Source organism: Sorex araneus, chromosome X, assembly GCF_027595985.1.
Source record: "Sorex araneus isolate mSorAra2 chromosome X, mSorAra2.pri, whole genome shotgun sequence".
NCBI lineage: Eukaryota > Metazoa > Chordata > Mammalia > Eulipotyphla > Soricidae > Sorex > Sorex araneus.
Genome location: NC_073313.1, coordinates 233,373,411 through 233,401,268, shown reverse-complemented (window position 1 = coordinate 233,401,268; position 27,858 = coordinate 233,373,411). Strand labels below are relative to the sequence as shown.

The 27,858-nt window shown below is 37.4% G+C and overlaps 1 protein-coding gene across 1 annotated transcript; it reads right to left on the bottom strand.

The window, feature by feature from the left end:
• On the bottom strand, positions 1–27,715 carry SGO2 (shugoshin 2). Its single transcript, XM_055123005.1, has 9 exons — positions 27,583–27,715; positions 24,299–24,474; positions 22,175–22,252; positions 19,402–19,484; positions 16,141–16,391; positions 13,047–14,249; positions 10,770–12,440; positions 7,893–8,040; positions 1–232 (listed from the first exon to the last, which is right to left on the bottom strand). Exons 1-9 carry the CDS (start codon positions 27,713–27,715, stop codon positions 217–219), a joined length of 3,759 nt encoding a protein of 1,252 aa, XP_054978980.1. The 3' UTR covers positions 1–216.
• Between the last annotated feature and the right edge of the window lie 143 nt (positions 27,716–27,858).

The following is a 27,858-nucleotide window of genomic DNA, read 5'->3' as shown; positions in this document are numbered from 1 at the left end:
AATTTACAGGATAACCAAATGATTTTAAGTTTACTATTATAAAATAGGTATTTTATGCACATTTCTCTAAACACAAGAATGCATAAGTCAATATTCCAAGAAAAGTAAAAATCCAACATTTTTCATTTCCGATGTTATCGTACTGTTCCTAATTACATTCCCGTTTCACGTCTTATAATTTGAGAATACAGAAAAATTTGAGTCCAAAAATTCACTTCATCGTCTCAGTTTGCTGCAAAGTAGAAAAAAAGAAAAATTAAAAACAATAATCCAAAACTAACGCTTTTTGCTATGAAACATGGCACCAAACTTGTACACCAAACCAACAGAAAACAGCTTTTTTTTTTTAATTATTTATTTTATTGAATCACCATATGGAAAGTTACAAAGTTCTCAGGCTTATGTCTCAGTTATAACAATGCTCAAACACCCGTCCCTTCACCAGTGCCCATATTCCACCACCAAAAACCTCAGTATACCTCCCAGCCCCCGCCCCCCACCCCCGCCTGCATAACTAATAAATTTTACTTCATTTTCTCTTTACCTTGATTACATTCCATATTTCAACACAAAACTCACTATTGTTGTTGGAGTTTCCCCAAAAAAATACCAGCCCTACTGACAAGGAAGCATTTGATAATTAATTTTCCATTGCTGAGAATTGAAGAGATATGAAGTCACGCAGCCACTAGGTTTAGGATTTCTGTATTTTAGTATTTTAGTAATTAAGTCCAGGGAGATTTACGTTAGAAATTGCATAATTTCCCTTCCTGGGGCAGTATGGGGCAATGGCTTAGTACACAGTCTAGAGACATGGCTGCAAGCAGAGAAAACAATTTTCTTAAACTTCAGTCTTAGACATCTACTTGAAATGTTCTATGACAGTGAGAAATAGAAGATTCAAGAAAAATTAGATTTTGAAGGACTAGTGCAAGCTCTGCTTAGAGCACCAGCCTTGCAGACTTATGGTCATGAATTCATATCCGTGGTGCCCACTTGCCAAATATGATTCTGGAAGCTTTGTTCTTCAACCTGGCTGGTGCTTCATGTGATTTCCAGCTGCACTATGGCCAGATGTTCATTAACCTCCAAAGAGCACCATAACTGAAGATAGCCAGGAAGTGGGCTGCTGCTGAGTACAAGTGACCTCTGGCTAACAACACAGATGAAAATGTGCAAGCACCACAGCCAGACACATGTGCAATACTCTGGCAAGTGCACAGCTGGCCACTCCCCACCTTGTTCTTCCTTCTCTTATAGTTATAACAATATGAATAGCAACATCACAGAGGGGAAAGGAAGAAAGGGAAAAGGAGTAAAACTAAATATGAAAAAAAATTATCCATGTATATTTTATACTTTACAAATTTTATTACTTTCAAATTCAGCATACACGACATATTAAAATGCACTATTTAAAAATAATCCAATAACCCAAGAAATGGTTAGGTACTGACTACCCAGGTTAAGAAATAAACCACCACATGTATCTCCCAAGTTCCCTGTGGGCTCCTTTCTGTTCACATTCTTCTTGCCCCCAAGAAATACAACTACACTTAATTATGTTAATCACTCCCTTGTTGGGCCAGAGAAATAGTAGGGTGTTTGCCTTACACATGGCCTACCTAGATTCAACCCCAGCATCCCATTTGGTCCCCTGAGCACTACCAGGAGTGATTCCTGAGGGCAAAACCACAAGTAACCCCTGAGCATTGCCAGCTGTGACCCCAAAACAAACAAAAAATATCACTCCCTTGCTTTCTTTAAAGCTTTATCTGTATTTTGCACTCCTAAAAAGTGTATATATATATACACATATATACATATATATTTTTTAATTTTTTGTTAGTGAATCACCATGAAGTACAGTTACAAACTTATGAACCTTCGTGTTTGCATTTCAGTCATACAGTGATCGTTTACCCATCCCTCCACCAGTGTCCATTCTCCTCCACCAATGTTCCCAGTATCCTTCCCATCACCCTCACCCCATCCCCCACCACCCCACCCTGCCTCTGCAGCAGGGCATTCCCTATTGTTCTCTCTCCTTTTGGGTGCTGTAGTTTGCAATCAACATGGAAAGTATCATGTTAAGTGAAATGAGTCAGAAAGAGACAGACATAGGAAGATCGCACTTATCTGTGGAATATAAAGTAACGAATGGGAGCCTAACACCCAAGAGTAGTAAAGATAAGGACCAGGAGGTCTGCCCCACAGCTTGGAAACTGGCCTCACATGCTGGGGTAAAAGGCAGCTGAGATAGAGAAGGGAACACCAAGTGGAGGATGTTGGGAGGACCATTCGAGTTGAAAGATGCGTGCCGAAAGTAGACAGTAGATGGAAAAGTGTATATATTTTTTAAATTTACATTTGCCCTTCATATCACTACATTTGACCTTCATGTGATACAGGAAATCTAATCAGGCAAGGCAAGTGCCTTTACTCCTGTACTATCTCTGTGACCCCTGTAATGTTTATCTTTACTATGAGTTACTGATTATTTTCCTGGATGTAAGTTGAAAACTCAGATGAAGGAAGGTTCTTCCAGAAAATACTTGTATTTGTTTCTGACAGACAACAGGTAGCATTACAAATCATGAATTAATCCTCTGCTTAAGCTTGATGTTTTCTAGAATTTCTAAATATTATAAATTTTAGCTGCAATAGATGTGGGTTTGATTTTGGATTAAAATTCTCAGATTTAAAAAAATAAAATAAAATAAAATTCTCAGATTTAAGAAAAGATTCCTCCACTGGTGAAGGGATGGGTGTTAGAGCATTGTATAACTGAGATTTAAACCTGAAAGCTTTGTAACTTTCCACATGGTGATTCAATTAAAAAAAAAAAAAAAAAGAAAAAAAAACAGAAAAGATTCCTCAATTCAGTACCGTTGGTACATTAAACAATGGAATACTATTCAACTACAAGAATAGATGAAAGCATTATAAGGGTTTTTTTGTTGGTTTCCCTTTTTTTTCCCCCTTTCTTTTTGAAGTCACACCTAGCAAAACTCTGGGGTTACTTCTTGCTCAGAGAATTACTCCTGGCAGTACTGGGGAAGGGGGACCACATGGGATGCCAGAGATGGAACCAAGGTCAGCTGCATGCAAGGCAAATGCCCTACCCTATACTATCTCTTCAGCTCTGTATCACAAGGCTTTTTTGACTTTGTTTATTTGTTTGTTTGTTTGTTTTTGGCTTTTTGGGTCACACCCAGTGATGCACAGGGGTTACTCCTGGCTCATGCACTCAGGAATTAACTCCCAGCAGTGCTCAGGGACCATACAGGATGCTGGGAATCGAACCAGGGTTGGCCACGTGCAAGGCAAATGCCTTAACTGTTGTGCTATCGCTCCAGCCCCTGTTTTTTGGTTGTTTTTTTTTGGCTTTTTAAATTTTTTTAAGTTTTTGAGGTTCTGGGGAACTATACAGTACTGGAATTAAGGCCAAGCTTTCTGCAGTAAATAACGTGCTCAGTTTGCTGAGCTATCTCTCCGGTCCCATGACAGGTACTGAGGGTAGAAGTGCCAGTTGTTAGAAAGGTAAAATAGTACATTTCTTTTTAAATCTTTATCTCTCAAATCCCCATGTAATATGACAAAGGAAATTTTTAATTAGAAAAAGTCCCAATCCACAAAGTATGTGTGACCTTAATTCTTTTTTTTTTCACATTAAAAATTCTGTTATTATGTTAGTAATCTCTTATACAAGGGTTTAATGGCTCCAAGGTGAGATACAACAATGTCCACACACTTTCCTATAAGGAAACATTTTAAAATCATTTTTAGTGGATTATCCATAACAAGAAATGTAAAATAAATTATTTTTTCCTGCTATTGGGCAGGCTTGGGTGATGGTTGGGAAAATTTGGAATAATGGTGGTGGGAAGGTGTAATGGTGGTGAGATTTGTGTTGCAATATTGAATGAAATAAATTATTGTGAAAAAGTTTATAAAAATAAAATTAAATGAAAATTAAAAAAAATCCTGTTATTTATTTAAAAAGTTAAAAAGTTACATACCATTATTTAACAATTACTTTCCTGGACATTTCTGTCCTTTAAGTATGTGCATAAATAAAATTAAAATCAGCAATATTTATTAATCTTAATACATCAAAATAATATATGTACAGATATTAAAAATTTTAGGTCTGTATGTGAAGTTCAAAATCAAAAGGACTGTGTGATGATGACCTAGAGAGAGGACTCAGTCTATCTATGGCACTAGGACCCACATCTAGAATCACAGACGGTCTTCAAATAACGTTCTGGAAACCATCAACCACAACTTAATCCAACTTGTCTATGTTCATATATAACTTCCTACAATCCTTTCCACCTACTAAAAACATCATTCCTTGGGAAACACCATGGACGGATGAGATATAAAATCCTTATAAAAATCTAAATGTTAAAAAAAGGGGAAGGGTGTCAAAAATAGAATTCTTTATGATCATGCTCTTAAGGATGTTACATACAATCTGATAATTGCGTTTTTAAGCTGCTACTTAGCAATTATATGCTACAGCATTAAAATCAAATGACAAAATGTACAATTCTTGGGATATCAATGAAAGGTAACACACATTGAGAAAATGAGTATGGAAATTATAAAAGGACCGAGATTAAGTAATTAGAAAACAGTGCTAATTCACAGCTCAAGAGTGACCTTAATTCTAATAGCCAATTCCTCAATTCCCTTCACCCCTTCTCCCCTGCCCCCCACCAATTTTGGAGTTGTGGTGCTCAGGGCTTATTCCTGGTTATTTATACAGAAATCACTCCTGATGGGCTTGGGGTACCATATGAGATTCTGGGGATCACACTCATGTTGGCTGCATGCAAGGTAAGTGCCCTAACCGGCTGTACTGTCACTCCAGCACTCTATTAGCTTTTTCTTTTTTTAATTAAAAACTTTTTTAAAAAAAGTACATGCCCATGCTCCAAAACTTCATAGCCTCCTGCTGTGCTCAGAATACCATTAAAATTCTGTATAGAATTATTCAGATACTGCTCAGTGTAACAGGCAAACAACAAAAAAAGTGGAATTGTATTAAAAACAAAGACAATAAAAAACCAAAACAAACCAACCCTTCTGTCTTGCTAGATCCGCTCTACAGAGCCTCTGTAGCTGGTATGGAAGTGGTCATGTTGAGAGTTCTGTATAGCAAGGAGCCAAGGGCAGTTTTTGGCATCTAGCAAGAATCTGGAGCAATCTGTCGCCTAACCACAAAGAAAAGAGTTCTGCCAGCAATCTATATGAGCTTAGAAGTGGGTTCTCTCCACTAGCAGTCTCCAGATGAGAACTGGATTGGATGACACTTTAAATACAGTATTGTGAGAAACTAAGAGAGCACTGAAGGAAACCAGATTCTTGGCTGCAAAGACCAGGAGGTAATAAATGTGTATTGTTTTATTAAGATGTCTGAGTTCATGGTAATATTGTTTGGTAGCAGTAGATAATGAATACAACACAATACAAGCAATAAGATTAGTTAATATGGGGCTGGAGCAATAGTACAATAGGTAGGAGTGCTTGCCTTGAATGCAGTCAACTGGGATTCAATGCTTGACACCCCCCCCCCCAACACTGCCAAGAGTGATCCCAAGCAGAGTCAGGAATTAGCCCTGAATGATGCCAGTGGTGGCCCCGAAAGAGGGAAAAATGTTACAACAGCCTTGTGAGTAGTAGTAGTTCCCCAAATAAATCAAACATAGCGTTACTGTGTGATCAAACAATTTCACACCTAAATACCTAATTAAAAGAAATTTTAAAGTGTACACATAAAAACTTACACAGAGCATTACTCATAGTAGCCCAAAGCTACAAAAACCAAGTTCCAGGGGCTGAAGCAATAGTACAGTGGGGAGGGCGATTGTCTTGATGCAGCTGACATGGGTTCAATACCCAGCATCTGATATGGTCCACCAAGTACCACCAGGAGTAATTCCTGAGTGCATAGAGTAAGCCCTGAGCATCACTGGGTGTGGCCAAAAACCAAAACCAAATTCCAGACAAACTGGCATATCAAATCTGGTAAATATAAATAAAAAGTTCTAAAATGGACTATGTGGTGATATATACATATATATTAAGACACTAAAGTTGTATACATAAATGTATAAATGCCTGGTATGTGAACTATATCTAAGAAAGGTGGGTTTACCTTCTCTTTTAAAAAGTCCTTTTTAAAAAAGACTGTTGTGGAGACTACACCAGGTTCTGCTGGGGCACATGTACCAGAGACTGAACTCCAGGGCCTTTGAGTCACATCCCTGGCCTTCTTTATTTCACCTTTAATTTGATTATCATCTCCACTTCTTCCTCCTCCTCCTCTGTCTCCTCCTCAATTGTATTTTCTGGGCCACACCCAGTGGTGCTAAGGGCCTACTCTTGGCTTTGCACTTAGGGTTCACTCCTGGAAAGGATTTGGGGGTCATATGGGGGGCTGGTGATTGAATCTAAGTCAGTCACCTGCAAGGCCAGTTCCTTCCCACTGTACTGTCACTGTCACTGTCATCCCGTCGCTTGTCGATTTGTTCAAGTGGGCACCAGTAACATCTCTCATTGTGAGACTTATTGTTACTGTCTTTGGCATATCGAATATGCCACGAGTAGCTTGCCAGGCTCTGCCGTGCAGGCTAGATACTCTCGGTAGCTTGCCGGGCTCTCCGAGAGGGGTGGAGGAATCAAACACGGGTCGGCCCCATGAAAGGCGAACGCCCTACCGCTGTGCTATCACTCCAGCCCTCTTAATTTGATTCTCTTACCTTCCCTTAGAAAATTGAAAACCAAGTAGTTATGGTTTTAAATTACCTGTCAAAACCATCAATCAGAGAAGCAAACACTGCACTAGCACAAAAGATAAGAAAATTTTACTATTTTCCTATCCTAAAAATACCAAATATGAATAGATGCTCCAAGTAGGTTATTTCATTTATTTTTTTTAAATAAGATTTGGGGAAAAACCACATGTAAATGGAATTTAAACATTTTTTAAATAATCAAGGAAAATTGAATAAGTATTGCTATAAGGTGACAGTAAAAAATAATTTTGTTAGAGGTGATTATTGTTATCTAACTTTGCTAAGGGCTTAGTTAAGAAGTTCTTATTTTTTAGAACTAAGTACCTACATGGAGACATGTTTAAAGAATTAAGCAATCCGACATTAAAGATACTTTGCATACTCAGTGGTGCTTAGGGCTTACTCCTGGCTCTGGCTCAAGGATCAATCCTAGTGAGGCTCAGGGGACTATATGTGAAGCCAAAGATTATACCCACCCAAAGTTAATATCTTGCCTGCTATACTATCTCTTCAGCTCCCCCAAAAAATTATTTTAAAGACAGATGAAATAAATATGGCAAAGAATTGGAAACTGCTGAATTGAAGACAGATAAATGGAGGTAATAATATTTAATGCTACTTTCTCTTTGTTGCAATATATCTGGTTTTTGAAAAACAACAGAAAAAAGAACTGTCATTCTTTGAGGACATTTAAACCCTTTGAATTCTTCCAAGAAATAAGGTAAAGAATAAATGTGGGCAATAGATACGGAAATGAAAATAGTGGTTTCCAAATCACAGGTAACAAAAAACACTTTTAAAGGCCTGAGCCAGTGATATCATTTGGTAGCTACTTGGCTTGCATGCATGAGGCCCAGGGTTTAATCCCTGGCACCCCATCCCAACACCCCCCAAAAGAATCTCTTTTTTATTTAATAAAACATTTTCTTCAAGTCTTGTATTAAGCTGAAATGATTACATTACCAGAAATGTTCAACAGAACTAATATTCAAAGGTATCCAAATACTGATGCAGAAAGAAATTTTTACACATGTAATTAATAATAGTATGCAGAAATTATTTCAATATTACTGATGTACTTACCCTTTGAGACTTGGCTCTTTTAAACTGAGAGGTATACACCTTCTTTTTCGGCTTGGCAACTCTGATACTAGATCTGAGTTATTTTCAGGTTTATCAGTGTTATTTGAAACAAAATTGGTATTTGTCAAGTCCTGTAGTGTTCTATCACCTTAAAAACAATATAATTTTTACAAACATTAGTAAAAATAAACAGATTGCAAATTACTTGCAGCAAATTTTAAAACTTAGAATTACGTTTTGGATCAGAGAATACAGCAGGTAAAACATTTGCCTTGCATATGATCACCAGGGGTTCAATCCCTGGAACCCCATATGGTTTCCTGAGCGCTGCCAGAAGTGATCCCTGAGCACAGAGCAAGGAGTAATTCCTGAATACCATTGGATGTGGCTCCAAAATAAAACAAAAACTTAGAATATCTAAAATCTTAGACTATTTAATATTTTAAAAATTTTAATTTTAGATATTATAATAGTAGCACTGAAAATATTTGTAAACCAGTTTTAATTTTTTCCAACAGTATTTAAAAAAAAAGACTTAAAATTTAAAACAAATTACTACTTAGTAGTTTGTTTCAAAGTGATCTACAATATTTTTCTTTTGAAATCACTAATCAGTAAAATTCCCTGCAGTTCAACACACAGAAGGCTCAAATGAAAATAAGCAGATAGCAAATCAAAAAAACTACTATATATTCATTCAATTTTGACAAGGATGTCATAATCTGAGAAAGGCAATGGAAGTGAGAAGCAAGACTGCTTGTAAGTCTAACATCTTCTACAATTCTAAAACTGTAGACCCGCATCCTGCAGCATCCATAATGTAAACTCATTTGTTGGCCCAGCTTCACAGATTCACAACTAAATCTAGAAAGAAAGGCAAACTAAGCTGCTAAAATTTATAGGTACACCAGTTTCTCCACTGAAAACGCTGGGGTGCTCTCAGGAGGGAAGACAGGCCGGGTCCCTGTCCTGCTGAAGCCCTGGCAGCCACACCCACAACCACAGCTGCCACCATGTCAATGCCTAAACGCCACTGCCTCTCAACTAATCTCTGCATCGACAACAAACGAGCAAAAATTCCAGGTGTGGGGCTGGAGCGATAGCACAGTGGGTAGGGCGTTTGCCTTGCACGAGGTCGACCCAGGTTCGATTCCCAGCATCCCATATGGTCCCCCAAGCATCGCCAGGAGTAATTCCTGAGTGCAGAGCCAGGAATAACCCCTGAGCATCACTGGGTGTGACCCAAAAAGAAAAAAAAATTATAAAGCAAAAAGGTTTTTTTTTAATATTTAAATTTTTAACTTTATTTAAACACCATGGTTTATGAAGTTGTTATAACACAGTTGTTACAGGCATTAAATGTTCTAACACCAATCCCACCCCCAAAGTGATCTTCCCTCCAACATGTTCGCATTCTCCCAAGTACCCTCTGTGCCTGCCCCCTTAGCAGTCACAAATTAATTTATTTTATATTACTTGTTACAACTAAATGGCTAATAAAATTAGCAAAAAAAATTAGAGTTGAAGAAAATTGGTGAAAATCGTTATATCCCACCATGGGATCATTAAGTCTTTGAGGGTTTTACTACATATTTTTAGTTGAGCCTTCTGTGTCACTGTTTTTGTTTATTGAGCTTAGTTGGCTTCTATGTTACTGTTCTATCTAATTTGGTGTGCCCCTAGTGGGATATCAGCGTTGCGGAATTTGGAAGATCTGTAGAGCTGGACCAGTGGATGAGTTTATATGGCAGCTGTGAATGTGGCTTCCAGGATTTCTAGAAGTATGATGGGTGTCGGGGAGAGGGGGTAGCAGGAGGTTGCCCATTTCCAAACTGAGAAGACCCCATAGTTCTCAGCCTGAAAACTGATACACATGGAATTTTTTTTTTTTTTTTTTTTGCTTTTTGGGTCACACCTGGCAATGCACAAGGGGTCACTCCTGGCTCTGCACTCAGGAATTACCCCTGACGGTGCTCAGAGAACCATATGGGAGGCTGGGAATCGAACCTGGGTCGACCTCGTGCAAGGAAACGCCCTACCCACGGTGCTATTGCTCCAGCCCCACAAATAATAAAAATTCTTTAGGGCCTAAAATGAAACCTACCTCATGATTCATTTGCAGGATCCTCTAGTCAAAATTACCCACCCTTCTATCCCTCAGCATAACAGTGTAGATCCATTGACTACATGCTACTTGCACATATATTAAGAATTTTGAGGAGGATTTGGTATTGCTTACTATTTAAGCTTACAAAACACTTAGACTAATGCCTCGGTCACATTAAATATATACTGCTGAAGAGGGTCCTGCTATACAAAATATGGAATTGTCTTAGATAAAATCAAATGGGGGCAACTCACAGCTATACATTTAAGACATTTAATTTCATGTAAACAGATGGAATTTTTAAAATGTGCCTGATGCCATTATCAGACAATTTTGTGACAAAAGTCAAATCAGTTGTTTTGGCAGGGGAGATGGTCTCCCAAGTGTGTTTAGAAGGCCCTGTAATTCTCAGGCCATAGGAGTTAGGAGTTAGTTGGCCTGCAGAGCGTGAGACTCGCTGAGTGTGACCCAATAGCCGCCCTCACTGCCCCCCAAAAAAGAATTACCTATAAATATATACATACATACATATATATATATAACATATATGTATTAGTTATAGTTATAACAGAAAATATTGTACTGGTTAATTGAAAAAAAAAAACAACCTACTTTGGGTAGTGGGAAGGGGAGCATATCCCTGGCTATGTACTCAGGAGTCACTCCTGATAGGCTCGAGGGACCCAGGCAAGGTAAGCAACCTACCAGTTTAATATCCCTCTGGCCCCAAAATACACTTTTTAAACTCGACCAATTAAGTATTAACCTACCTACTCCTGATATTTTTGTTCTCTGGTTGACTTTTAAGTTCATCCCTTTCATCTTCTCATTTATATCATCATTTTCTTGAAAGATTTGAGAGCTCTTCTGGACTAAATTTCCTTTAAGTATCAAACTTTTATGAGAAGAAACACTCAAAGGCATTGAATCCTCATGAACACTGTTAAAGGAAGAATCTTGTATGCTAGGTGAATATATCTGAGAAAAAGACTTAAACATCTTTGTGTGAAAATCTGACTTTAATTTGACTATTTCCTCATTTTCCAAGGATTTTTCCTTATTAGCTTTTTTAGATTCAACTGGTATCCCCTGAATGGTGTCAGTTATCTCCATTACTTCCTGGCTATCAGAAGACCTTATGAAGGTCTTTCTTTTCCTTGATTTAGATGTCGTTTTATTTTGTGTTTGGACTCGACATTCTTCTTCATTCATCATTTCCACAAACGGACTACCACTTTTATTCAGAATTTTAGTTCTTCGTTTTTGACTCTTACGTGGTTTCATTTGGTTTCCAGGATCACAATCTTCTTCTTTAGCACTATGTCTTAAGCCTGATTCTGAAGCAAATGTTTGTAAAGAATCTTTTAAGTGCAAAATTGGTTTGTTTTTACCTTTTGCTAAAATAATCATGGCTCTGTCTAGTGATTCTTTCTCATGCTTTTCATCTTGTTTATAGGAACTTGAAATAGAAAATGTTTCCTTTTCATTACTGTTGATTTTCATATCATATCCACCAATAATATCTTGACATTCAAGTCTTTGTTTGGATTTATTTATTGTAAAATCAAGATTTCCTGTACAGTTTTCTTGGCTATGAATATCTTTAACATTATCCTCATGTACTTGGCTCATTTCAAAAGTAATTTTCCTTTTCTGACTTACTTTCTGCCTTTGCTTATTTATTTTTCGCTTATTTTGTTTCGAAGGTGTTTTATCAGTCACATGCTTTTTTACAGCCTCAAAATCAGAGAGATTCTCATTACCTCTGGTAAAAGCATCAGCATTTTCAATCTCATTGAAGTCTTCTGAGTTTTTAGAAATGATGTTTTTATGTTTCTGAGTTAGAGAAAACAAGTTACCCTTTTCTGAATTATACATGTCTTTGTCAATATTCTCATTTATTTGACTGATTTTCAAGATTTCTGCCTTTTGATACAAGTTTTGCTTAAGCTTCTCATCTATTTTTGACCTGTTTTGACAAGCAGATTGAGGATCATGGATTTGTTTTTTCATCTCACAAACATTTTGACTCTTAGAAAGGCTTTTACTATCTGTGGTAGAAAGAACAGATATTTGAAACTCAAGAGGATCTTCTAGGTTTTTAGGAATGATTTCAGTATCTTTCAGCAATAAATGATTGCTTTCCTTTTCTGGGCAATATACATTTTTGTCACTATCTTGACGAATCACTTCAGAAATTATTTCTGTTTTCCGATTTATTTTCTGCTTAGACTTACTAACTTTCATTTTATTTTGCTGAACAAGGCACACATCGGTGATCTGCTTGGACAAACCTAACAAATTTTGGGCCATGGAGTTACACAGTTTTCCATTTTTGCTAGTGGAAACAGCAGGACTTTGAAACACATTTGTTGAATAAACTTCTAGATTGTCAGAGATGGTTTCTTTATTATCTTGGGTTTGGAAAGAAAAAAAGTTACCTTTTTCTTGGCCACAAACATCTTGAGCATCATCTCCACTTATTTGGTTCACCTCAGAAATTATTTCTGTTTTCCGATTTATTTTCTGCTTAGACTTACTAACTTTCATTTTATTTTGCTGAACAAGGCACACATCGGTGATCTGCTTGGGCAAACCTAACAAATTTTGGGCCACAGAGTCACACAGTTTTCCATTTTTGCTAGTGGAAACAGCAGGACTTTGAAACACATTTGTTGAATAAACTTCTAGATTGTCAGAGATGGTTTCTTTATTATCTTGGGTTTGGAAAGAAAAAAAGTTACCTTTTTCTTGGCCACAAACATCTTGAGCATCATCTCCACTTATTTGGTTCACCTCAGAAATTATTTCTGTTTTCCGATTTATTTTATGCTTAGACTTATTAACTTTCATTTTATTTTGCTGATCAAGGCACACATCAGTGATCTGCTTGGGTAAACCTAACAAATTCTGGGCCACAGGGTCACACAGTTTTCCACTTTTGCTAGTGGAAATAACAGGACTTTGAAACACATCTGCTAAACAAACTTCTAGATTGTCAGAGATGGTTTTTTTTGTCCCTTGGGTTTGGAGAGGAAAAAAGTTACCTTTTTCTTGGCCATAAATATCTTGAGTATCATCTCCATTTATTTGGTTCACTTCAGAAATTATTTCTGTCTTCCGATTTCTTCTCTGCCTAAGTTTCTTATTAGCTTTTAATTCATTTTGCTGAGTAGACTGGTTGTCAGTGATATGCTTTTTCAAATCCAATATATTTTGGGTCTCATAATCACATAAACTTCCATTATCTTTGGTGGTATGATCAACTGTTTGAAATTCAGTTATATCTTCCAAATTTTCAGAAATGGTTTCTTTATCCTTTTGGCTTAGAAACTGGTTGCCCTTTTCAAACTTCTGAATTATAATAGTCTGTCTAGAAGCTTTTTTCTTACTGCAAGCTACAGAACTCTGAATCATACCACATTTAGTTTCCTGTTGGAATTTGCCTGAATTTTGGGTAAGAGAGTATGTTTCTTCTTGCTCATTGGTTACATGTAGATTTTTCTTCTTTTCGTTATACTGTGTATTTCCTTTGTCATCTGGATCAAAATCATTTGGAAGGGATATTTTCTTCTGCATGTTCAACTGTGTTGGCTGTTCAGTAGTGGAAACAAAATCCACCTCTTCTGGATCCCCTTTTCCATCCAGGAAAATTGTTTTTCTTTCTAGCTCATTTTCAATCCTTTCTTCAGTTTCCACATCTGCATTTTTCAATTTACTTTTCGATCTTTCTCTCTTTTTTCCAGAACTCGAATATTTCACCTTTCTGAAAGTTTTAATTTTACAATCATTTAGTTTGTTATTACTTGCATTTTTAGTGCCTGTTGAAACTGTAACGATTTTGCTTACTTCACTAGCAGTTAAATCCATGTCATCATCATACACAGTTTTCTGCAACAGAAAGTTATTAGAAGCCTGAATCTGATTTATGGACTCTATAGCAGGTTCATTTGCAGGCCAAGAAGAGGAGTCAGGAAAACACTGTGAATTTCTTTGCTTTTTTACAGTAGAGATATCATTTATCTCATTATTACAGTCTAATTCTGGGTTTGAAATCTGTTGTTCATCTAAATTTGCCACACAGAGACTGTGTGCAGGAGGATTATTTGATTCCCAAGAGGATAAACGTTTTTTCCTTGTAGTTATCTTACTAACAGATATTTTTTCCTTTCCGTCACCAGTGGACTGGGGGTTTTTCATCTCATCCATTAGAGAACTCTTGAGACTTTGGTCTGAACAGGGATGATTTTCTATAAAATGAAAAAAAAAATTCAGAAGTAAGCATGACAAGAAATTTACTTTAAATGAAGAAGAAATGATTGAAGTATTATTTAAGTTACACTTCACATCTGTATCTGTAGGAAATATATACAAAGAATTCGTTCTGTATTGGCCTGAACAATAAAGTAGAATACAGGCAATAATAGTACATTCATTAACAAAATATTTCTAGAGTGAGAAGAGGATAATAAATAACAGTGATAACTCTGACAAGGATTACTATCAAAAGGTTATCAGTAGATAGTTAAAATCGATAAAAATCACATAATTAATGCACATATGTATATATGTAGATCTATATTCACACATGCAGTACACACATTTTTGAAAGAAAAAATTCAAATTCTTAATTCAGTATTGTCATGATTCTATTCCCTAGTTTGAAACTCTTTTAACAAATACAAAAATCAGACTGCACCAGATAATTATTATTTTAAATACCCTGTAATAAAAAGACAAATGTCTAGTACAGGGGCTGGAGCAATAGCACAGCGGGTAGGGCGTTTGCCTTGCACGCGGCTGACCCAGGTTCAAATCCCAGCATCCCATATGGTCCCCCAAGCACCGCCAGGAGTAATTCCTGAGTGCATGAGCCGGGAGTAACCCCTGTGCATCACCGGGTGTGACCCAAAAACCAAAAAAAAAAAAAATGTCTAGTACAAAAGCCTAGTTGTAACAATGACCCAGATACCAAATTGTAAATGAATGTATCAAGAAGTCGTTGTATATACATAATGGAATACTATCAGTTTTAAGAAAGAACAATATCATGCAACTAGAGGATATCATGCTGAGTGAAGCCGGTCAGAAAGAAAGGAATGTAGAATGATCTCTCTAACATGAAGGACTTAAAAGATACACTGCAAGGAAGCAAAAGGGCTGAAGGCAGGAGAACTGATCCACAAAACTGAGTTAGGGGTGGTGCTGAGAGGAAAGAAATTTGGGGTTTTGGGGGAGTAAGGTGGTTCATGTGTGATGTTGGGATTATGCTTACGACAAAGCATTATTAACAGTATTTTAAATCAAAGAACCCCAGTCATTCAAAAAAAAAAAAACAGGTGTTGTCATTTTCCCTTGGTCAGCCATTACCTAGGTTGTATTTGATTTTTCATTAATTATGATCTCAAAATCGCCACCAATTTTTACATTTGTAAAATTAAATAAGTACATGGCATCTTTCATAAGCTAAGTCACTAAGTAAAGTTCTCTAGACCAGCATCTTTCTTTCTTCTTTCTTTTTTTTCTAATTGAATCACTGTGAGATACGGTTAAAAAGCAATAGGGTTTTAGTCATACAATATTCCAACACCCATCCCTCCACCAGGGTACATTTCCCACCAACGATGTCACCAGTTTCCCTCCCATCATCCCTCCTCCCCCCGCCTGTGTCTATGGCAGGCACTTCTCTCTCTCTCTTTCTCTCTCTTTCTCTTTCTCTCTCTCTCTCTCTGCACTTCTCTCTCTTTCTCCCTCTCCCCCCTCTCCTTCTCCCTCCCTCTCTCTCTCTGCACTTCTCTCTCTTTCTTTCTACCTCTCCCTCTCTCTCTCTCCCTCCCTCCCTCCCTCTCTCTCTCCCTCCCTCCCTCCCTCCCTCCCTCCCTCCTCCCCCCTCTTTTGGTCATTATAGACCAGCTCATTTCTAAATGTTACTTGCTTTGGGTGCCATGGACCTGACATTTGTCACATATTTACTTTTAACTTAAATTTTTCACCAGTAGTTTTAAGATAGAAGTTAGCAAAACTACGACTCTGTAACCTAGAGATATAACTTATTCACTGTTTTATATACCACTATCTTCAAGAAGAAAATCTAATAACTAATATTAATACTCAAAATGAATTGTTTTAAAAGAAACTCACCTTTGGGAAGTTTATCAATTATAGAAAAAATATGTTCTGAGTCAGCTAAACCATCCATATTCTTATTATTTTCTTTAGGAAATAATAATTCCAAGTCATGCTGTGTTGATAAAATTTGTCTTGTTGGTACTGAAGATGAAGTATCAGATGATGTCTTTGATATAATATTGCTGTCATGTTGCATTTTCTTTTTAATGTCATCATCATCATCATCATCATCATCATCATCATCATTTAAAGTTAACGGAACCCTAAAGCCAAGCAGAATTTTAAACTATATAAGTGGTTGAGAAAAATCACATAGATAATTCTATAGGTTATATATTTATTTAATATCTAACAATATATTATATTGATTCCATTTTGTGTTTCATAAAACCAACTATAAGAAGGAAACAGGTAGCTTCTAAATGCATAGAACTTAAGAGAAAAAGGGAAATGTTTCAAATCCCCATTAACCCTGTGCCACAAAAGAGAAAACTGACATAATCACTGGCTGGGCCATTAGTTTTAAGTTTAAAAACACTTAGAAATTCTTACTGTAATACATATTTGTATGTTGTTTATAATGAGCATACAACTTAAAAAGTGCAAGAAACAATGTGAAAATAAGAAAGTAGAAGATAATAATACTGACTATATATACGAAATAATAAAATATTAATTTGTGGGAATTAAAACATACTTAATGAAAATATATAGCAAGAGAATAAAGGCTGGACACAAAAATAAGGAGTTAAAGTATTCAAGGTGCTAGCATAAATGAGAATGTAGTAATCATTTAGACTTAAGTATTAAAAAATCAAGAATGAGTGTTGTTAACATCAGAGTAATCATAAAGGATTATCTGAAGACAATAATTTAACAATCAAGAAAAACTAAATAAAAAATATGTGTTTTAAAAGAAATAAAAGAGAGAAAAAAATCAAACGGGTGGCTCAAAGAAAAATTTAACTGGATTGTAGATACAAATCCAACTTTATAAGGAATTACATTAAATGTAAACTTACTAAATATTTTAATTAGCAAGCTGAAATTTGTGTTAATTAGGCCACATCCAAGTGTGAGCTACTGATGACACACACTGATGTGAACTTGGTAAGCGGTATTATATAAAAGATGACCTTATATACATTTAACATATGACAGAAAGGGAATTCAGGAAGTGGTTCAGTGGTCTGCCTTACAAGTGTGAATTCAATCCCTGGTGCTGTTGCATACAAAAACTGATATTGCTATCCTTCCTGATATGATTCCAGAAGCCACAAGTGATTTTCCTTTCAGTCATTGCAGGTATGTGTGTGAGCATCACAAGTACAAAGATGTGCAAGCACCATGAATAAGAGTGCCGCCTGCACAAGGGCAAGCACTACATCACTGCCAGTGAGCACTACAACACATAATATGTATAAGCAAACTGAAGAGTAGGACCCCCAGAAAACATGTGCAACAAAAGGAGAGCAATTCTGGTAAGTAACAACCTCAGCAGAGTGTACAGACACCATAATCAGAGCACCCCCACACAAGCACTATAGTGAAGTGTGTGATGATTCTCAGTCACGGCAAGCAACAAAGAGTGAAAAGAAGAGGGTAAAAATGTAAGATCTGATTTTAAAAATACAACAAAGAAAGCAAATTTATAGAAAAAGTTACACCATGAAAATTTTACATCATACAAGCAGAATTTAAAGTAGCAATTATTTTTAGAAACATTTCATATTGATAAAATAATTAATTAGGAAAACAAATCAACCCTAACTTTATATGCGTCTAATAAGAACTTTAAAATATATAAAGCAAAAGAGATTGGAGAGATGGCTCAGAGGGCTACAGTGCATATTTTACACGAAGGATTTGTAGATTAACTCCCATATGGATTCAGGGAATAAAGGGTGTGACTGCCTAAAGTCCTGAAAGTTGGCTGAACTGAAGAAAGAGATAAACCAACAACTGAGAGTAGCAGATTTTAAGGCAAGGCTATTAAGTGCTATTAAGAGACACTATCAAGAAGCAGGAAAGACATTAGGATCTGAATAATAAATATCAACTGTGTATTCAAAAATAAATTACAATAGGTTCCTCTCTCTCCTAACCCCTTCTTCACCCACCACATCTCTGCCACTTCCCACAACGCGGGGCGGCTGATGGCAATGGGCAGACGAAGGAGGGAACGAGGGCTGGGTTGGTTGGTGTCACTTGCAATTTATTCCATTCCCATCTCCATTCTCTTCCTCCTCCGCATCCACCCTTCCCCGATCCCTCTCATCCTGCTCCTGGATCCTGCTTCTTCATACTTCTCCTTCCTCCTGGATTCCTCAATTCTCCTGGATTCCCCTTGGTTCTCCTTGGATCTTCCCATCCGCCCACTCTTACAGCCTTAGTTAAATCCCAAATCGTGAGGGGTTGGGGTAATAATTACAAGTAGGTATGGTCATACAATCAACAGAGGTAAAGTCCTTCCCTCAGGGGAAGCTTCTTCTAGGACATTCAGCAGGACCACCCACCCAAGAGCAAAATTCCATCTATGGGTGTGTTTCTCCTTCCCTTAGTCCAACAGACATATAAACATTCATACCGTTAGTCATTTTGTATGAACACAGTAAGAAGTATATCAAGCTTATAGGATGGCTCTCCTGGGAGCATCTCGCTATAGATCTCAGACTACAGTGCTCAGGCAGATTGGTATTTCCTAACCCTGGCTAGAGCGATAGCATAGCAGATAGGGCTTTGCCTTGCACGCAGTGGACCCGGGTTCGATTCCTCCATCCCTCTCGGAGAGCCCAACAAGCTACCGAGAGTATCCCGCCCACAGGGCAGAGCCTGGAAATCTACCCATGGCGTATCTGATATGCCAAAGACAGTAACAACAAGTCTCACAATAGAGACGTTACTGGTGTCCGCTCAAGCAAATCGATGAACAATGGGACTACAGTGCTACAGTGCTACAGTTTCTAATCTAAAGAAATGTATTTTAAAAATATTTACAATAGGGGGGGTCTCTTCTTGTATGCATCCAACCCAGTTTCGATCCCCAGAAACCTATCTGGTCCCAAGAGCACCACCAGGAGTGGTCACAGGAGTACACACAGCCCTGAGTTCTGCTGGTTTCTTTTACTGGCACAATGTTAACAAGTATTTCATTATTTGTTTTTGAGTACTTTTTCTATATCTCAAAGGAAGCAGATCAAATGAAAACCACTCAAAGTTCAATTCAAGTAGAACTGTTCAAGTCAATATTTAGCCAAGTATTAAAGCAATTACCTTGCAAATGGATGTATCAACTTGCACTGTTTACTAATCCGTTTCTTTTTGCTAGTGGGCAGAAGAAGGGAATTCTGATGGAACTAGTTTTGAAAAGAAGAAAATGAAAAGCAAAACTTCTAAAGTCATTAAACATTTGCTATTAAAGCATCAAATTATACAAAGATGTCAATAGTAATAGAACAATTCTTGCATTAGAATTTAATACTTGAATAAGAATATGATGAGAAGGTAGTCACAGACCATCTGTACTCAGGCCACACAGAAACAATTATTTTTAATATTTTGGTATAAACCTTCCAAATGGCCACCTATTCATGGAATAAATACACACATGTATAGTCAACCATACATAATATTTCTGCATATACATGCAGATGTGCTCATGACTACGTACGCATTAATTAATATATTACTGGATTTTATAAAGCATAATTTAAGTGGCTGCTTAAAATGTTTTAAAGTCTGGGTGATTTTTATTTATATTTTTATTTACTACTAATTACAACCATAAATGTAGATAAAATAATCTAGGGAAACAAGTACAGGCAGAAAAGGTTAGTTCAAGAACTGAGTCCTTGAGTACCTAAAATTTATGTATTTATTTTTGGTTTTTTGGGCCACAATGGCTATGCTCAGTGCTTACTCCTGACTGCACTCAGGGATCTCTCCTGGCAGTGCTTAGGGGATCATATGGTGTGCTGGAAAGCAAACCAGGACCAGCAATATACTGATCCAAACCAGATCAGAAGTTACTATATCCCTTACCCCACCCCACTGGGTACCTAAAATTTAGCAGCCAGGAAAATAAAGAAAAAACAGCAAACTGAAAAAGAACAGTGAGAAAGAGAAAAATTTAGGAGTGTAATATTCTAAAATAATCACATGGAGGTTAATGTATCACTGTACCACTGTATCACTGTCATTCTGTTGTTCATCTATTTACTCGAGTGGGCACCAGTAACGTCTCTATTCCTCCCAGCCCTGAGATTTTAGCAGCCTCTCCTTACTCGTCTTTCCCAATGATTGGGGGCTCTTTCCGGGTCAAGGGAATGAGACCTATCATTACTGTTTTGGCATATCAAAAACACCATGGGTAGGTTGCCATATATATATATATATATATAAAATATACATATATATTTTATATATATATATATATATAGTACAGAAGGCAGGATCGTTGCCTTGCATGCATGCATGCAGCTGATCCTTGGCCCCCCATAAAGTCCCCCAAATCCACCAGGAGTGATCCCTGAGTACAGAGCCAGGAGTAAGCCCTGAGAATTATTGGGTATGCAAGAGAAAAAAAATCATTCAGGAATCATGTTATTATCCCTAAAGATTTAAATATTAAAGAATTGAAGGAGGGATAAAAGTTGAGATAACATATAAGCAAGTAATTTTTTAGGGCTATCTGTCCCCGCAAAGTTCTTTAAGATGAGTGAGTTGACCCTCCCAGCTTCCACATATGGTCAATTAACTTCTTTCTTTTACTATCCAAGCCAGTTTGTCTACTAATTCTACTCTCCCCCGACTGCTATACTTGACTCTAGTTTTGGTAATTTATCCTGAGCAACTGACTCTGTCTGATAGGCTGATGAGCAAAGCAGAATTAACTCCCTGATATAGAGAAGGTTAAATGTATATAGAGAACATTGAATGCATTTAGTACAACTCTGCTCACTGGTTGTCCTAGGTATTATCACATGTATATGCTATGAGCTACAACTTCTGTGAACATTATTCCCTGGGGCCATTTCCACAAATCCTTTCTTCAAACAAATGTGGACTGTGATATAGTGCAAGATAATAAGTCTTTATTTTCATAAAATTTCAAAGCTGCTAAACCATACAAGTTGAAAGAGTTCTATCATCGTACCACAAATATTATATATTTAAGAGCCTTATAATGACTTAAAAACTTTTAGAGGGGCCGGAGCGATAGCACAGCGGGTAGGGCGTTTGCCTTGCACGCGGCTGACCCAGGTTCAATCCCCGGCATCCCATATGGTCCCCCAAGCACCGCCAGGAGTAATTCCTGAGTGCAAAGCCAGGAGCAACCCCTGAGCATCGCTGGGTGTGACCCAAAAAGCAAAAAAAAAAAAAAAAACTTTTAGAAGATTTGCAGAAAGTTTAGAACGGCAGCAAATACACATATAATAAAAAGTAACAGCTATAATTTATTGCATGTTTATTATTGTTAGACTACACTAGTTACATTTAATTCTTAAAATGATTTTGTATAGATATACTACCTCTATATGTGCCACGTATATGAGAAAACTGATTCAAGGTGCTGAACTGAGAAATTATTATTTTTTTTTTAAAATAGCATCCTTTTTGCAATATTGCAAATTTGTTCCTAATCTAAGATACTAGATTTTAACTGTTATCTTATTATTTTGATTTGGGGGCTACACCCAGCAGTGTGCTCAGGAGGATCATAAAAGATACTGGGGATTGAACCCAGGTCTGCCATATAAAAGGCAAACTCTCTACTCTGACCCCTGTATTACTGTTTTATATGCTTTTGAATCTACTCAGGGGCCATTCTGTTCTGCTGAGCTCTCTTATTCTGTGCTACTTTTAGTCAAAAATCTAATTTTCATATAATTATTTCAACAACCAATTATGAAAAATATTAATGTGCTGTTATTCAGTTCAAATCATCATTTCTTCGTACAATTTAAGATAAATCTTTAACTTCAGTGCGATTAATAATCTGAGATATCCAATGCTAAAAAAGTACACAACAATATATTCCACTTACCTCAGAAAGTGTGCTCATTTCAATTGCAGTTATCAAATTATTGTTCATGAGTGCTTCTATATCTATAAGCTTCTTATTCTGTACTTGCAAAATAGAGACACCTTTCAATAAAGACTTAGAATCTATACCATTTATGCATACAATCAGTTGAGCAGACTAAGAAAACTATAAAAATCATCTTGACTAAAAAGTTACTATAAGAGAAGCTAGAGATAGTTCAGGGATTGAGCTTCATGTCTTACATGCATCCAAGTCCATTCAGTCTTGGGTACAACATAGTCCCCTGAGCAGTGCTGGTTGCAGCCCTGCAAGGTCCCAAGCAATGCAGGTATGATTGGGAGGGCCTCCGAGCACCATCAAGATTTGGGGCATACAGTGCCCAAGGAGCAATTCAACTTTGGGCCTAGTATAGAACCACTGGCCCAGATGGCAAAGTACTATCAGAAGGGGCCATACTGTTTCCCAAACACCAACTGGGAGTCCCCCGACCTCCATCAGCACCAAAATGAAAGGTACTATAGTGGGGCTGGAGTATAGCCAGGAGGACACTTATCTTACATATAGCTAACTAAGTTCAAACGCTAGCACCCCATGTGGTCTCATAAGCTCCCAGGAGAGATCTCTCAACAGAAAGCTAGGAGGAAGCCCTAAGCGCTGCCAGGTGTGGCCCTAAAACAAACAAAAAAGCACAAAGGTACAATAGGATGCAGCAAATAATGGAATACTTGCTCTATTTATGCTAGGCCCCCAAGTTTGACTCTGGCATTGGCAGGCCACCTACACACCACCAGATGTGACTGGGTTGCCCTGCTGGTCCCAGCACCTCTGTGTCTGAGCAGCACTACACTGCAGGGACTGAGCATTGAACCACCAGAACTGCACAGCCAAGCTGAGTATAGAGTGGAGCAGCCCCTTAGTCCCTTGAGCACTACTTGGGACCATCCCACAATAATCTCTATATAAGAAACAGTTCTATACAGTTCAATTACAAACTTGCATGCACTGTCTTACACACATGTACTCTGTCACATACACACACAAAAACGCACACCTAGAATGTTTTTGATCTTAAATTTCCCTACAAACATTTTTCTGTCTTCTGATAATGATAATGCATCAAATGGGAAGTGAACATAGACTGTCATCCACAGGAATTTAAACCCTCTAGTGGATCACTTTTCTATTTTAAGCAATTTTTATACAATTCAGAGTTGGATCTATAGTTGCAGTCCAGACAATCTTGTGGTATCTGTTTTGTTTTTTTCTGTTCAATCTGAAGACAGAATTGAAAATTCAAAGAAAAAGCAATGACTCTAATCCCCAATCCATTAGGCTCGTAGTCACTGAAATGCTAGGATTAAAGGAGAATACAAACAATCTAAACTCCCCTCCTTTTAATTTATTGGACAAATTAGGCCCAACTCCTCAAAATGTAGCCTTGCACAAAGTTTTGCCTATAAGGGCTGGAGCAATAGCATAACAGGTAGGGTGTTTGCCTTGCATGCGGCCGACCTGGGTTCGATTCCCAGCATCCCATATGGTCCCCTGAGCACATATGATTCCTGAGTGCTAGAGTCAGGAGTAACCCCTGTGCATCACCAGGTGTGACCCAAAAAGCAAAAAAGGAAAAAGAAAAAAAGTAAATCTGTAAACAAAAAGAAAAAAAAAAAGGTTTGCCTATAATAAGCAATCAAATACTGATTAAGATGCTATACTGGTTTGCAGTGCTACATATACACCTTTAAGAATACACAGATAGGGCCGGAGCGATAGCACAGCGGGTAAGGCGTTTGCCTTGCACGCGGCCGACCCGGGTTCGATCCCCAGCATCCCATATGGTCCCCCAAGCACCACCAGGAGCAATTCCTGAGTGCAAAGCCAGGAGTAACCCCTGAGCATCGCTGGGTGTGACCCAAAAAGCAAAAAAAAAAAAAAAAAAAAAAAGAATACACAGATAAATATTTAGAATGTGGCCTCAAGATGCCAATTTTAGTAACTATTAATGGTTTGTTCATTAACATAGCACACTCAGTAATTCGAGACTTAAAATATATTTCTAGAGCTTCCAAAATAATAGTTAAGATTTTGTTAAAACTTTTAGTTTAAACACAATAGTTTCCATACCAAATTATTTAGCTTTAGGCGGAGAAATGTATTCTCAAAATTCAGTTTTTCCACTTCTTTTTGTAATAACATCTTTTCAGTTGTAATTCTTCGAGAATTCTCTTTCTCTCTACTAAGAGCTTGAGCTAATGCTCTGTTGTTATGTTTTAAGGAAATCTTAAAGATAGAAGAATTGTCTGTAAAAAAATTTATAGAGTTAATATTGAACTTATACTTTATACATTCATTAATAAAATAATTGTTCAAAAATTGTTCACTTCCTAAGTTTTCATTGATTTAGAAAAAAGAATACATAGGAAATGCATATACAATACTTTGAAAACTATATACTCAATTTTGAGTTTTGAGTTGAAATCAGGTAAGAAAAAAAGTTATGAAGAATGCAGAATATTTGTGAATAGGGTTGAAGAAACTTTCAGAATAAACACTGTAGTAGAGTTAATTAAATCAGTCACAAAAACCAAATGCCGATACTTGCTGTTCGTTCTACCTTCCTTCCTGTGACTAGAATATAAAATGGAGAAGCTGATATCATAGGAATGAGTGTAGACAACCAGTGAACACTTTAGACCCATTTTCTGTGGTTTCAGAACTGAGAAACAATAGTTAATGCTCCCAATTCCATTTTTCAAAATTTCAAGTGAAAACAAGCATACTTAAGTAAAATGTTGCATGAGTCAACTAAACCCTGATGGGATCTACACTCCCCCCCACCCCAAAGTCTCTTATTTCTAGGCATATAGTAATGTAAATTTGATTGTTTCTCTTTACAAGTACTATGTAAATATAATTTAAAGATGCTTTTCTCTTGGTAGCAAAGGAATTTTATTGTGTGGTCCTTGGTCAGCCTTAAATTTAGTTATATTCTTAGAACACTCTCCATGATTTATAAAACATATACCACTATTCCATATCATACCCCATTGTGAAATACATGTATTAAAATAACAATAGGAGCAGAAGAGATAGTACATCAAGGAAGATGCTTGTCCTTTTGCCCCACGCCGGCTAACGGAGGAAATATCCTTCCTTCTTGGTCTCTCTCCCCTCCGGGAGAAGGCGTGGTGTCGGACATTTTGTGGGTCCTTTGAGCAGGTATGAACTTTTGGCGCGGAAAAAAAAAATGTACTTTGAACTTGAAACAGCCGCAGGATACCAGGGCAGTCTCAGCCCGGGCCGGAGCCTGGGCTCTGGCCGAGTTTCGACCCGGGTGCCCATGCCTCTGCACAGCCGGTGGATGTGGAACGAGCGGGAACCAGAGACGGCTTTAGGATTTGGGATTCCAGCAAGTGCTTGCAACCATGTATGGAGACTGTGAACTAAGCTTTTGCTACATGCTGTTCCAGGAAGGGAAATGATTTATTTTCCAACTTAAATCTCTGCGGACTTAATTACTAGAATACAGAAATTGTAAACCGCGCGGCCGCTACTGCAGCTGCGCAACATTTTATCCCTTCATTCTCATCAGTGGAAAACTTATTATCAAATATTTCCTTGTTAATAGAGCTGTATTCTTGGGGGATAAATTCCAACAAAAATAGTGAGTCTGTTTTGAAACTCCAACAACAATAGTGAGTTGTGTGATGAAATCTGGAATGTAATCAAGGTAAAGAGAAAAGAAGTGAAATTATCACTCACGCACGGGGTGGGGGTTAGGGGTTAAGGGATGGGATGCATACTGGTTTTTTTTTTGGTTTTGCTTTTGTTTTGTTTTTGTTTTCATTGGTGGTGGAATATGGGCACTGGTGAAGGGATGGGTGTTTGAGCATTGTATAACTGAGATATAAGCCTGAGAACTTTGTAACTTTCCACTTGGTTATTCAATAAAATAAATTAAAAAAAAAAAAGAAAGATGCTTGTCTTGCACATGGCTGACCCTACATTTGATCCCCTAGTACTACATATGGTTCCTTAAGCGTTGCCAGGAGTGATCACTGTGCAGAGTCAGGAGTAAGTCCTGGGCACTGCCATGTATTTGCTCAAAGAAAAGCCAAGCAAAAAACAATAAAATAGTGATTAAACATTTTGGCATTTTTTTCCTCAGGCATTTCCAGATGTAGCCCAAATAGTCGCAGCACCTCTGGGTCAAAGTAGCACCCCAGGCTGTGTACAAGCACAGAAGCAGTCAGGCCTGCCCTGCTAAACTGAGTTTCACTGGGAGTAGTCCTCAGTTCCCAAGCACTACTGGCTAGGCGCCCTGTGCACTCTATTAAAAAAAAAAAAATGTGAAAATAGGTCCAAAAATTACTTCATCTTGGCACAGAGAAAGAAGATTCCAATAATTCTCTTGATAAGAACAAATGGAAATTAGATCTAAGAATTTCCAAAATTTAAAAGAGAGTAACATTTTCCTATTGCACTCCCCAAATTCAGTACAGTCTTTCATAACAATTGAATATGCAATGGTCATGCTAAAGAGAACAGGAAATAGCCACTACCGGAACTGGTCATGGAGCTAGAGAAATGGGAAAGAGGAACATTATGTTATAAAGACACTTGGGATGTTGGTGACCAGGGCAATAGTACAATGGGTAGGATGCTTACCTTGCATGTAACCAACACAGGTTCATTCCCCAGCACCCTATATGGTACCCCAACCCCGCCAATAGTGATCCCTGAGCACAGAGCCAGGAGTAATCCCTGTGTACTGCCAGGTATGGCCCAAAAATCAAAAACAACCAACCAAACAAAAAACTCCAAAGGTACTCAGGAGATTTGGCTATTTTACAGGGCACACACAATAACCACTTGCATTCACTGTATCAGCAGGAAACCTTCCCCACTCCTGTAAAGATGGAACCATGGAGATCATTCCTAGAAGTAACATCTGAACTCCAGAAGTCATGAAACTCGACCTCTAGAGCGTTCAGAACCTTCATGCTTGTCTTTGGCTATATAAAATCACCTACTATGAGTCCCTGTCTGGGCCAACTATGTAGATGACCCATCATTCAACTGCTACAGCATGCCAGAAAAACAAACTCACATTAAAAAAGATCCTCCTTCTAGAAAGGTCATATTGGCATTTTCTTTAGTGGACAGCAGTTAGCTAGCTGCCTTGGGCAATCCCAACCTTACTGATGAAAATTCAGTTGTCACCACTGTGAGGTTAATCATTATATCTAGCCAACTAACAGAACTTAAGGAGACAAGAAGAATCAAATAGGAAATCAGTATCATTCAACAAAAGTCATATTTTGCCTTGATAAAACCAAGTAACAAACAGTAAAAACAATTCATCAGGAAAGCAAAAAGGTTAGTTTCTGTAGAAGAATATCACTTACTTAATATTTTTGTTTTGATCTTTGAAGCAAGAGAAACATTCAACTTAGCAGTTTTTGAAATTCTTTTATCTCTCACACATCTCTTTATTCCTGGGACAAAAAGTGAGCCAGTTTCCATTGTTGGGTATTCCATCACTAAAGTTAAAAAAAAAAAAGTAAGACAACTGATCAATGAAAGAAAAACTAGTGTCTTCTTAAAATAACAATCATGTTTGTTTCTATATATTTGCAATAACCCTCTTCATAAAATTTGAAAAAAGAGACTGTGGCAAAATG

Bases quoted from the DNA above. Each gene is read 5' to 3' on its own strand.
- SGO2 (XM_055123005.1), bottom strand. From the start codon at position 27,715: ATGGAATACCCAACAATGGAAACTGGCTCACTTTTTGTCCCAGGAATA. The intron at 24,475-27,582 runs GTAAGTGATATT...ATTTTTTTACAG, and splicing joins GATCAAAACAAAAATATTAA to ACAATTCTTCTATCTTTAAG. The intron at 12,441-13,046 runs GTAACTTTTTTC...GCCAAGAAAAAG, and splicing joins TATTTATGGCCAAGAAAAAG to GTAACTTTTTTTCTTTCCAA.